General features: G+C 38.1%; 2 protein-coding genes and 1 pseudogene across 5 annotated transcripts; 2 read left to right on the top strand and 1 right to left on the bottom strand.

Moving 5' to 3' along the window:
- Positions 1 to 33: 33 nt before the first annotated feature.
- On the top strand, positions 34 to 3,510 carry LOC103323562 (pentatricopeptide repeat-containing protein At5g66520 pseudogene; annotated as a pseudogene). The gene is made up of 2 exons (XR_016123819.1): positions 34 to 502; positions 1,175 to 3,510. The product of XR_016123819.1 is annotated as a pentatricopeptide repeat-containing protein At5g66520 pseudogene (transcript).
- Positions 3,511 to 3,657: 147 nt separating this feature from the next.
- On the top strand, positions 3,658 to 4,966 carry LOC103323550 (ribulose bisphosphate carboxylase small subunit, chloroplastic-like). The gene is made up of 3 exons (XM_008225550.2): positions 3,658 to 3,922; positions 4,005 to 4,136; positions 4,536 to 4,966. The coding sequence occupies exons 1-3, from the start codon at positions 3,776 to 3,778 to the stop codon at positions 4,782 to 4,784; spliced, it is 528 nt and encodes a 175-aa protein (XP_008223772.2). The 5' UTR covers positions 3,658 to 3,775; the 3' UTR covers positions 4,785 to 4,966.
- Positions 4,967 to 6,452: 1,486 nt separating this feature from the next.
- Positions 6,453 to 9,221, bottom strand: LOC103323549 (U4/U6.U5 small nuclear ribonucleoprotein). Of its 3 annotated transcripts, none has more exons than XR_016124677.1 (3): positions 8,505 to 9,221; positions 8,057 to 8,160; positions 6,453 to 6,710 (listed from the first exon to the last, which is right to left on the bottom strand). XR_016124677.1 is itself a non-coding variant. In XM_008225548.2 (2 exons), the coding sequence occupies exon 1, from the start codon at positions 9,139 to 9,141 to the stop codon at positions 8,512 to 8,514; it is 630 nt and encodes a 209-aa protein (XP_008223770.2). In that variant the 5' UTR covers positions 9,142 to 9,218; the 3' UTR covers positions 6,453 to 6,710; positions 8,505 to 8,511. The 3 variants fall into 3 exon arrangements, 1 of the variants encoding a protein (XP_008223770.2); XR_513544.3 differs by lacking the exon at positions 8,057 to 8,160 and adding an exon at positions 7,227 to 7,278; XM_008225548.2 differs by lacking the exon at positions 8,057 to 8,160 and having other exon boundaries at positions 8,505 to 9,218.
- Positions 9,222 to 13,019: the final 3,798 nt, after the last annotated feature.

Below are 13,019 nucleotides of genomic sequence, written 5' to 3'. Positions count from 1 at the left end.
TCGATTCATCATTCACGCACCCATTAACATGTAGAAGTTCTTGCATCTCCCTATTATATACAGGGTAGAAACATAGTGGAGTTTTGTTGGACCAAAATATAGGGTGTCACGTTATTTTATATGTAGTTATATGAGTGACATGATTTGGCAGTCGGATTCAAGAATTTCTCGTTGAGGTGGGTAGATTTTCCGGCAACTCTTTTTCTTCTCTTTTTCTTTTTGGGTTTTTTTTTTCCGTGTCAGGACTCTTTTCTCCTCTATATCCCCTCTCTTCCCAACTGTTTTATGGCAAAATTTGAAACTCTCTCTCTTCATCTTTTTCCCATCCCGCCTTTTTTTCTCCCCTGCTCTTACCCCGAAGTCTTCAAAGTCCAAACCCTCTCTCCCATATTTGTGCCGCCTACACCGAAACGGGTCGGGTCAGGGCTGAGCTCGAACTCCTCTTAGAGCCCTCTCCTTTGACAAGAGCTCACACTCCTCTCACTCCTCCATTCGGCATCAGGTAACATGTTTCCAATTGGGTAATACAAAATTCTGGACTCTTTTATTTGTTCTGTTGAAGGGTTTATACCATTTGGGTTTTGCAGAAATTTTACTGAAAAAAATAAAAAACAAACTTTGATTCTGATTGGGTATTACAAATATCTTGGTTTTTCTTAGGTTTAATTTGTTGAATGGTTTTATTGGTTTCAAGGATTATTTGTTCAATGGGTTTTACAAAGAATTTACTGACAAAGGGAACATAGTGAGTATTACTGAAATCTGGGGTTTTTGAAGGATTTTCTCATTCATTTAAAACCCATTAGGTGTGTGCTCTGATTTGCCCATGTTCATTTATTTTGTTTAATTTTTCTGGGTTTAGGGTTAGCAAAAACGAAAAACAAGCAAGAATGAGAATGTTAGTGACTTTAGCCAAAAGAATATGAAGGAAACATAGTGTTGTGAGGATCAAAAGATGTTATTGCCATTTATTAAATTTAAGACATCGGATTAATTTTTTATAATGGAAATAACAATATTCAATTATTTCAGTACTCTATCACTACAACTAGTAGTCAAATAATTGTTTATAATACCAAAAAAAGGTATCCCATCCTTTCTCTCTCTCTTCTTTTTGCCAGCTTAAAATTCATTTGTTATTTTGTGGCTTTCTCAATATTTATTATATCTACAGTGACAGGTCTTGGATTTGATTATGTTTGAGTTTCACACAGCTGAGCACTTTCCCCACAAAGTCTGATAAAAAGGCTTTACATGGAGAAATTATTGTATGGTACTGTAGTACAGTCACATTATATAATATGGGTGGACGACATGGTTGACATTCCCCACTTTTAGAGTATAGTATCATGAAATATCCACTTGTATTATAACACGTGAACGAGTTATATCATGTGGACCTACTACGCTACCACACTATAGCTGCTTCTTTGTCAACTTCAAAGTGTAGTCTACCACATGAGCAGCAGAGTCTTCTCTAAATCAGTTACAGGCCCTCCATATCTTCTCCTACTACAAAGATGTTCAAGCTTGAACGAACTTAAGCAAATCCATGCCCAAATAGTCACCACCGGTCTTGCTCGTTTCACCTTCATTGCCAGCAAGCTCTTAGCCTTCTCTGCACTATCAGAATATGGCAATCTGCACTACGCTGAGACACTATTATACCAAATCACCAGACCCAACATCTTTGATTGCAATTCCGTGATTACGGGTTTCTTGAAATGCTCAGAATCTGAAAAGGGTCTCTCCATTTACACCAAAATGCGAAGGATGGGCACTGAGCCAAATGCTCGTACTTTCACTTTTTTAGCTAAAGCATGTGTTGATGTATCTTCGCTTGGTCAGCTACATGGTCAGATAATGAAGTTTGGACACGGTTGTGATGTTTATGTTATTAGCTCACTTATTAGTATGTACTGCAAATGTGAAGCTGTGGAATTTGCTCGTAGAGTGTTTGAGGAAAGTTTGGATAAGAATGTGGCTTGTTGGACTAGCCTTATTAGTGGTTATTGTAGTAATGGGTTGGTTCATGAGGCTCGCGATTTGTTTGATGCAATGCCAGAGAGAAACGATGTTTCTTATAGCGCAATGGTTTCTGGGTATGTTTGGAATGCTTGTTTCAATGAAGCTATTGACCTGTTTCGTGAATCGAAGAGTCATGTCAGGCCCAAAGAGTCTCTTTTGGTCAGTGTTCTTAATGCTTGCGCGTCCATGGGCGCATTGGAAGAAGGGAAATGGATTAATTTGTTTTTGAATGAAAATGGTATCGAGTATGGACTTGAGCTCGGTACTGCACTAATAGATTTTTATGCAAAATGTGGATGCATTGAAGATGCACAAGAAGTGTTCAGTGTGATGCCTAGTAAAGATGTGACTACTTGGAGTGCTATGATCATGGGATTTGCTATCAATGGTGAGAATGATATGGGGCTTGCACTTTTTGCAGAAATGGAAAAGAAGGGACCTAAACCAAATGCTGTGACATTTGTTGGAGTTCTCACTGCATGCAATCACAAAACTCTGGTAAATGAAGCATGGCGCTTGTTGGGACGCATGAGTAAAGTTTATGGTATTGCTCCAGGGATTGAGCACTATGGGTGCATGGTTGATCTCTTGGCACGCGCCGGACAAGTGAAGGATGCAGAAATATTGATAAGAAGTATGGCAATGAAACCAGACGGAGGGATATGGGGGTCTTTGCTTAATGGCTGTCTGATTCATGGCCATGGTGAGTTAGGGGATAGGGTGGGGAAGCTTCTGATTGAGTTAGAACCTCAACATAGTGGAAGGTATGTTCTTCTGGCCAACATGTATGCCGAAATGGGAAACTGGGAGGATGCGACGAGGATCAGGAAAATGATGAAGGATAGAGAAGTAGTTACAAGTTCTGCTTGGAGCTTCATTGAGATTGATGGTGTTGTCCATAAATTTGTAGCTGACGATAAGTCTCATTCTCATTCCAGAAAGATATACAGAACTTTAAACCAACTCAGAAGGGATCTTGAAGGCTTTTCAATTGGTAATGATGCATCGTTGCTTTAAAGAAGTCTTTATTGGTGTATTGGGAAGATCAAATCCAGAGGCAAGTCTATCCTGTTCTTCCAAAGATGCATCTAGCTGCATATCTTTACATTGAATGCTGTTGTATTTATTTAGCTCAGAAGCCTGCCTCCTTCGGTGTGCCATTCGAACAATTCGAAGTCCCTTAGGGAGGGAAATTATTAGAATTAAAAATATTTTCCATAATTAGTATAGTTTATGGAACAAGATTGTCCATCAGTTGGCTAGAAGTTTGTTGAAATACCCGTCCACATCCAGCAATTTTTGAAGTTTTCTCCGAGCTCCATGAAAAGCCAATGACAGAGATGATGAGCCATTTCTTCCTATATATTTAATTCCAACGGTTAGTCTGATGTCTGCAAAATTGGCTAAAGGCTCCCTAGTGGCACCATGAATTGGTGGGGCCCAATCCTCTCTTGGCAGGCCAAGTGGATTTTGATTTTTAGTGAGAGGATGGTTAAAGCAGGAATTGAAATACCATTGTACCCACCGTCTTCTCAATACCACTCTCCACTGCCACCTAACCAAACCTGAGATCAGCCTTACAAGCACCAAAGCTGGTTCCTTTTGTTTTCTTCTCCAACCACCTCCACCACCTTCAGAAGAAGAGCCTTCAACTTTGTGTTTGTGTAGCTTCAAGTTTGTGCACGACCAGACTTTGCTGTTTTCTCATATATTGATCAATCATCCTGGTAAACAATAAAGCTTGAAGATGTCTTCTGCAATCTTCAGTGCTCCGGTTGCTGCATCCGGCTACGTTGGCCTGTCAACCAACCCTCCGAAAATTTTCCCGGTTAAAGATTCGATTGGATGGACCAAGAAAACCGTCTCCAATGGTTCAAGAACTCACTGCATGAAGGTAATGTTAAATCTAACAGGTTGTTCTATGATTATATCCCAAGTACCCAAGATTCTTATTCTTGGTTTGTTTGATTTTACAGGTATGGAACCCAATCAACAACAAGAAGTTTGAGACTCTGTCCTACCTTCCACCACTCTCTGATGATTCAATTGCAAAGGAGATTGACTACATGCTCAAGAAAGGATGGATCCCTTGCCTCGAATTCGATGAGGTCAGTTGATTTTAAAACTTTAGATGTTCTGTGTTCTTTTTTCAATCCAAGGGATATCGGGGGAGGAGGGATTTGGACACAAGACCTCGGGTGCAGAGTAACGGCTCTTAATCACTTGAGCTACAAGCCCCTTCATGTTGTTCTGTGTTCTTACCGTAATAGATTTCAACTTCTGCACTATAATGTATTAGACTGGACTGGACTGGACTGGACTGGACTGTACAGTCTTTAAGACTCTTTACCAGACTTAATCGATTTATTCCAATCAACAAGAAGTTATCTCTAGGGTACTTTACTGATGAGATCTTTAGGCTTGCAGTAGGATTTATCATTGAATTTGATAAATTTTTGGGAGATAAATTAACACTCATTAATGTTTGATTGTTGCAACCATGGAAGATCGGGCATGTTTACAGGGAGAATAGCACGATGCCAGGCTACTACGATGGGAGATACTGGACATTGTGGAAGCTGCCCATGTTTGGTTGCACTGACCCGTCTCTGGTGCTCAATGAAATCTACCAGTGCAAAACAGCTTACCCAAATGCTTTTATACGCTGTTTGGCATTTGACAACATCAACCAGGGTCAGTGTATGTCCTTTATCATTCAGAAGCCAACCGCCGCCGCCACCACCACCAACGCTTAAAGTTTTACAGTTTTCCCGGGTCCTCTATAGAGCTTTCCCTGAAATCAGCTTTCCATTTTCACGTTGTCGCTGTTTTCCTCTGTAATTTATGTGGCATGTATGCATAAGGTGGTTGTCGTTTTTACTGCCCCTGTTTTGGGAAGATAATAAGACACTTTAGTTATAATATATGCTTTTGTTAATTTGTTTGATCTTTATCCATCAGCCCATGGTTTTCAACTTGCCTTGGTTTTGGTGGGACTAGGAGTTATAATACAGAGCTATTTATGCTGCTGACACCTCCTAAGGTTTTTTGTATTCTAGAGCTTTTTTAATAGGGAGGGCTAGACTAAACTAGGCTTGCAAAATGTTCAAATTTCACGTGCATTTAAGGCATAATATGAATATGTTGTTTAACTTGAAAGAAAAATGGAGAATATTCATAAGAGTTTGATGACTAAAACTTATCCCTTAATAAATTTTAGTCATCAATCTTTTTTAAATAGTCATCAACAACAATATTCATGGCAACAATATTAAGTTGTTTTCACAAAACCCCTTATATTAATATTTTATCGACAAATGATTGATGTCATGAAAAAAGCTTCTTCAAATGACAATTAACCTCAATGATGTGATGTATGTACAATCTAATTTTTGATGAAATTGATTTTGTGAAATCAATTTGAAACTTCATTAGGTGTTGGTGTAGTTTTTGAAACCTCTTGAATTTTGTAAAACAGTAAAAACCTCAAGAGTGGCCAACGAGGTATAACCCAAGGAAAAATGTCTTTACTTGCAGACCAGTAATTTTAGATTCAAACTCTCATAACAATATTGTAGTGTGTGTGTGAAAGAAATTCACATTTCCCTTATAATTTAAACTATCGCTTGTATTAAAATAAAATAAAAACTCAGAAGTGTCGGTATAAATAACTTATAATTCACTATGGATTAATGTTGGCAAATGCTGGCCCCACCCCACTAAAAAAGTAACCACTCTCCTGATGATTGGAATATAAAACTAGTGGAATTTGTCTTTTCTCTAAATATCGTGTCAAGTCTCATTAAGATTCGATTTTTAAACTAGTGGCATTTCGAAAGATGTCCTATCCTAAATTCAAATTTCTCCTCTCACGTTTGAAGTAGGCAACTTAAAACAGAGTTTCGAATCTGAACAAAACAAAGTAGTGAATAGCAGTCCTATATATGATTCTCTCTCATAATATCCATGTGGTACTCTCTCATTTTGCGATTACAATATGAACGTCTTGAGAGGACAAATTTCTATAGGCCCCAATATAGTGGAAAAATTCTACCGCTGCTAGCCTACTAACTTTTCCCATAGAATGAACCGCAGATGTGGTATTAAACTAGGACTTATGCACTGCCTAAGAGGGAATTTCAGGATAATTGCAATAAAACCTGTCATAGATTCAACTCAATACCTTATTAAGTTACTAATTTAACTTTGATCTTGCTTTAAGTTTGTACTAGTTGTCTTGTTTTATGTAGTGGATTTTAGCTCAGGGCCTTACGCCACTATCATTTTGCCAGTGTTAACAAGGTCATGAAGGCTAGGAAGGAACTATGTAGATCCTTGAGTTGGGAGATATCAGCACCTTTGTTATCCTCCTTTTCACTTTTCGCATTTTCCTTTTATCTTTGTTTTCTCGAGAGATGCCCATGTTTACAAGTAGCTAGTCCCATTAATGTTGCGTTTAACAACTAATTCAACTCCGAAGAGGTGAACCAAATGACTAATTTGTTCAAAACTAAGAATCAGTCAATCAAATGAATCTCATGGGAATCCATCATTGGATGCAAAATACAATGAACTAGAGAAAACCTTACACGGTCTGACTGATTCGGGTCCATCCTACCAATGGCTTTCAAGTATCCAAGTCTCTCCACATGGTTCAACTCATGCTGGAAGGCCCTCCTCGTCTGCATGTAAAAGAACCTGATAATTAGAGATAACCGAAACTACAACAAAGAAAACTTTCACATGTAATACTAATAATTTATCATCCCTGTCATGTACACAACTCAAACGCAAGGTTTTCTGGTCATTTTAAAGGATAAAAAGGTGAGATAAAACCAAAGGCCGAGTGTAAAAGAAAAATGCATTTTGAAGAATCCTCCAAGCAGCCCATTTTATGTCATGCTTAAGCTACACATGCAAAAAACCACTAAATTAATCCCCAGAATACACCAACATATCATCTCGCATCTTTCACAGATTAGTCATCGCGTAATAAAGACAAATTCTAACATCTCTAAATCAGGAAAGTCAAAGAATTGAATCACTGAGAAAGATAATGAAGAAATGTCATAATTTCACATCTATGTAATAAAAATTCAAAATCGGAAACGGGAGGCTCATATGAAGCACATACCTATGTTTAAACAATCTAGAGGAGATCAACTTAATTCTTTACACAATTTAACCAGGTAATATACCATTTTGCTAAACAGACAACACATTCAACACCTTTCCAGTTCCATTGCCTCCCTACAACACTTTGAGAAACGCTGTGAAAACATGTTTGTTGTATTCATCCCCAATCGCTCACATTTTATTTACAATGAAATCACAAATCGAAGCATTTCAGCCCTAACCAAGAAGCAAGAAAATCTTGACCAGAGAGTACAATAAAAATGATGTGAAACATAAAATTCAATTTGAAGCACCAAAAAATTATGATGAGAAAAATATGTTAAAAGTTAATTCACACATGACAACAAGACACAAATGTTCACTCATGTCAAATTGTACTTCTACTTCACGTGTAATGATCATTTTTTTGACACTGAATCTAACATGATCCATGGTTTATGAGAATGACTTAATTAAGGGAGACAGAGAAACAAATCCCTTTTATGAGAAAGTCAGGTAAGCATCCTAAAAAACCTTGAAAAATTGCAGATGACTTCCACAGAAAATGCCATGCAAACTAACAGAACAGAAGCCATCATCTTAAATACAAGTAATTTAAAAGCTTGTCAGTAAATATTTAAAATGTAAGATTAAGATAAATGAGAAGAGAAATAGAACTACGCATTAACGAATTAGGCAATTCCAGAACATATGAACAATGTTGCATTAACAAAATCAAATCAGAACCCAACTTCAAAAGTTAAAGGCTCTTGCTATCGTCTGCACCAAAACTTCACATATACTCTACATCTTCAAGTTTTTAGATTAGAAACTAGCGAGTACTACCACACAAGATAACCATATGTCAACATTCAACTAGAAACAATTATCACCATGCGAATTAACTAGCTACCTGAGTTTATCCCACAATGTCATAACACCAATGCACTTCTCAAGCAGAACAAATCACCATCTGAATACTAGGAACAAGACTAACCTACCCTAGAAGGCTAGAACCTACAAAATGGGAAAAGTACACAATTACATGGATTTGTTGATGAATAACTTAGGTCAATTGCACCATGAAAATAAAAATAAAAACTTGAAATATAAACATTGTCATTCGAATTACCACAAACAAGAACAAAATAAAGCATAAACTAGCATATACCACACTCAACAATATCCAACTTAGTTTGTAAACTCAAAACAGCAAAGTAAGCACATTCCAAAACCCTAAGTCAAAGAGCAAACAAGGGGATTATAAACCCTAAAATATACCAACACTATCCAACTTATTTAGTAAACTTAAACAGAAAAATAAGCACATTCCAAAAGCCTAAGGGATTATAAACCCTAACCAGTAATCTAGCGATTACGCTCAGCAGGCAAAGGCCGATTAAATCCACCGCGGCGATTCATATACTGTCTCGGCTGCCGCTTAGTGACCGCCCTAATGCCGCTCACATCGGCGCCAGGCACGGGCTTCCCTTTCGTCGAGTCAAATCCAGTCGGAATCCCAAATTTCTTCATCATCTCAATCTCGTCCTCGTCCAGGCCTTCGTCACCACCGCCATCGCTGCTCTGCTTCTGCTGAGTTTTCTGCTCCTTCGCGATGCCCTCGACGAAGTCAGCCACCGCCGCCTTCTGCCTCTCCCTCTCGTCCTCGGCGGTCGGCTCGCGCTTCTGCCGCTTGCGTGCCTCCGCAGATGGGCTACGGTTGTGGTGGTGGCGCCGACGGTGGGACCGGTCGTCCGGAGAGCGAGAGCGGGAGACTGAGCGAGTGCGTGAGCGGTACCGGTCCGGCGAGCGCGTGCGGGAGCGGGTGTGGCGTGGTCTGATGCGCTCCGGTGTACGCGACCTCTTGCTGCGGACGCGGTCCCGGTCCCGGTCCCGATCACGATCACGGTCGTCTCTGTCCCGGCGTCTTTCTCTGTCTCGATCTCTGTCACGGTTTCGGTCGCGGTCCCGGTCCCTGTCTCGCTCTCGGTCCCCCATAGTCTCTGAGAGAGTAAATGGGGGGTTTCATGATTTTTGAAGCAGAGGATGCTTTTATCAGGTCGAAGTGAGTTGATTCCAGTGTGAGTGTTTGGATTCAGAGTTAAGACCCCCAAAAACTTAAATAAATAAATAAAGTACCAATAAATTCAATAAATTCAATAAATAAAAAATTACTAATCAAATCTCAATACTATACTCATTTGGAAGTGATTTTTGCGATAAATTCAAAAATAAAAAGTTATTTAATCAAATCTCAACACTACATTTAGGACTTATTTGAGAGTGATTCTAACAACACTGTTATTGTTGTGTAATTTTGTAATGTTGTTTGTAATAGTTATGGGTAAGGGTAGGCCAAAGTTGGATTGAATTGGTTTTACATCAAACTACAACAGAATGGTTTGGTTTTGACAAAACTCACTAAGGGCTCGTTTGGGAGCACTTCTTCCCGAAGTGCTTATGCCAGTAGCACTTATGACATAAGCGCTTTTACAAAGAAGCAGTTTGTCGTTTGGATATCACATTTAAAAGTGCTTTTACACCACATAAAAGTACTTTTGATATTTTATTGAGTGTTTGGCTTACACAATAAAAGCACTTCGATTTATCTGGAACTCTCCTAAATTGTGAGTCTTGTGGACTTATGATATCACTAGCCATGCGACAAACGACATCTAAAATTATCCCAACTCACTTTGACACCATCTCGCCATAATGTTGAAATTGGACCATTCTGGTGTCCAACTCTAAAAATATTAATTAGGGTAACGAAATGGTCTTTTAGCTCAGTCTTAGACTGCATCCCATCCACCATTGTGTGCTTGTTTCATTCTTCCCAACTGTCAGAAGCATATCGAACTGGCATTTTCATCCACCAGAGATAGGGCTCCAGTCTCTCCGGGCAGTTTCAACACTGCACACCTGCATCAACAACATTTGTGACATTAAAACAAAATATCAACTGAGAAAAATAAATTCAAACATTTGTGACATCATGGCATAGCAATTGGAGAAGCTCAACCAAGCATCACGAGTCGTTTTACTACCGCTAACATAATCAATTGCGTCGTCCGAGAGTGTTGCAATCACAAAGCTCATTAACGCTTTATCAGTCTAAAGCCACTCCTTATACCCCGCAGTAACCTCTAAGGTGACTCATTCTTCATCCAAAATAGCAAATTTTTGGGGAGCAATGGTAGATCCATTGAAGTGGCCAAAAAGACCATAACCTTCCAAGACAAATTTAATTTGATACCGCCATTTTAAAAAATTATTATCTCTTAGGCACAGAGTAACCATTCCTAGCAATCCTTCAATTTTGAGAGATGAAGCCGTCATTGATGCAGAAAAAGAGGAATTTGTCGAACAATCACAAAAGAAAGATGAGAGTTCTAGAATCGAAGAAGAAGACGTGAAATGATGAAGGAAATTGAGCTTGAAATCGACGAAATTGATTCGACGAACAAGAATTGAGAAGGAAATTGACAAAATTAATCAAAGAAGAAGACGTGAAATTGAAGAAAAGGAAGGAAAGAGAATAGGAAATTAGAGCTGAACACAGAGGAAGCATATCAGGATCAGAGGGTACGAGCTACGCAGGGCTCTGATACCATGAAGAAAGTTGAGGTTCCACCCCAAAATCAATTAGCAATGGGGGGAGTAGCACAATTCCTTATAAGCCCTTACAAGGTTTCTCAACTGTCAAATGTATGACATTTCACCTTCACATTCTCACACGCCCCCGCATGTGTGGCGAATTTTAAGCCAAACACGTGGACAACATATGTTGGGTGACGTGGAGCACGTGTGGCCGTTGGGCTTTCACATGTGGGCTAACCTGGCTCTGATACTATGCTAACGAATGAGGAAGAATTGAGAAGAAGAAGAAGAATCGAGAAATCAAAGAGAGAAAATGAGAATATTATCTGAAAGTTTGTTTGTAATTCCTAAATATTATAGTACTTCAGAGCCATTTATACTTAGAGTTTTGCTTAGTAATTAAACCAGCTCTTCTTAACTAACAGAGAGATACATATAACTATTACAACAACTAATACAAACTAACACCCATGATAAACGCAATTGTCTTGACACCTCAGCACCCTTGCTATTAGCCAAACAAGTCCCTCTGAGTTTCTTTATGAACCTTTTCTAGCCCAATGAAATACATGGATTGGAACTTGGAGGTGAATTCCAGGCTAAAAACTTTAAATTTAACTTTTAACCTATTGGGTTGGAGATGGCCTTCTTAGGCTAATAAGCCAATGATCCTTTTTAAGATCTCTAATTTGGGAAGTGGGAGTTTCTGTATGGATCGATTTTGTATTTTGGGCTGTGGTGTTTGGTGCCATTTAGTTTTTCTTTGGGCTTAGTTTTCCCTGATTTGGGTTGTTTCTGCTTTTTCTATGTGCAGTGGATTAGCTAGATGTTCAACAAAATTACCTAATAAATATTTATTATAACTGAGTGTATATTTCCAGAAGTTGTTCAGAATAAATCAATAAAGTAATCAGTTTGCCTAAACCCGTCTTTGTTGAGGTTAGTGAACCACTTCCATGGCTATTTTGGTGCTCCTTATAGGATCCAACAAAAGGCCTTATACAGGACATATTTCGTTCATATTATAATTATTATTTATTATGAAAATTGTTATTGACACTATAAAAAAGACAACTTGTACTCATTCCCTATGTGTTTACAAAGAAAAAGGAGGAGTGTGCGATAACTTTTTCGAGTGCCAATAACAGCTCTCTTTATTACTTGTTTGGATTTAAGATTTCTTAATTATTATAGATGATAAAATAAGACAACTATCTTCTTACAATGAAGTAGAGATAATACTGCCACTATATCAAATATGTATCATCATCGTGTGAGTTAAATATGCGAGCTCATCCAATTAAAGTGGAGACGAATACCGCTATATCAAAGATTAGTTGATGAGTGAAGCTCTATGTTAGCATAGTTGTAAGTTGTAACCTAATCAAATGTAAAAAAAGCATTTTATATTTCTATATACTGAATCCAATTTATAAGGAAACATTTATATGCTACAATATAATTAGAGGCAGAACCAGGATTTTAGTTTACTGGGGCCACCTTCCAGTTATGTTCATATTACAAACCTCAAGCATATACTAGAAGATTTAATGTAGGTTATAAAAACAAGTATCAATATATAATATATATAGGTATTATCAATGGATAAGATCGAAAACCAGTCCTTGACTCCTTTCTCACACCCCCATGATTAATTATCAGGATCGAAGACAGCAACTATTCCCTTAACCAGGTCCTTTAACTTGCATGCGTACACGGAGAACTGGAAAAAAGCAGTTAAGACTTGGACCCTCCCATCTTCCAAAATACTTTTGGGGACCAGTGATCCATGTTGGAGGAGCTATTCACCAGCTCCAAAGTTTAAATAAATACCACTAATCTTAATTTTTTTAAAAATTTGTTCTTAAATTGGTGTATGTCCAAATACAAAAGCATAAACAAACTTTGGAGAAATACTTCGCTTTTCATTTGGTAGTAGAAGTTGTTTTTCATTGCATGCAAATAACAGTTTGACATATGTGTGTCAAACTTTTTCTTTTTTGAAGAGATTTGTAATTACAATCACATGCAGTGACGAACCCATATAGGCATAAGAAGGTGCACCTTCCCTCACCGAAAAAAACTTTGAAGGTGCCGGAAGATGCCCCTCTATTGATACCCACCAACTGTTTATGAAAATGCCTCAAAGAGGTTGAGTTCTTTTCTTTTGTGCTCACCTATATTTTTTATATAAAAAATTTAGTCCAAACGACAGTGTTTTGGTCCAAACAAAAAACAAAAAAAGATAAAAACAAAAAGAGGAAACCTAATACAAA

The sequence above is a fragment of the Prunus mume genome, linkage group LG2 (assembly GCF_029339155.1).
Source record: "Prunus mume cultivar Tortuosa linkage group LG2, ASM2933915v1, whole genome shotgun sequence".
In the NCBI taxonomy this organism is placed as follows: Eukaryota; Viridiplantae; Streptophyta; class Magnoliopsida; order Rosales; family Rosaceae; genus Prunus; species Prunus mume.
The sequence above is the reverse complement of the archived record's forward strand: the minus strand, read 5'-3'. Positions and strand labels throughout refer to the sequence as shown.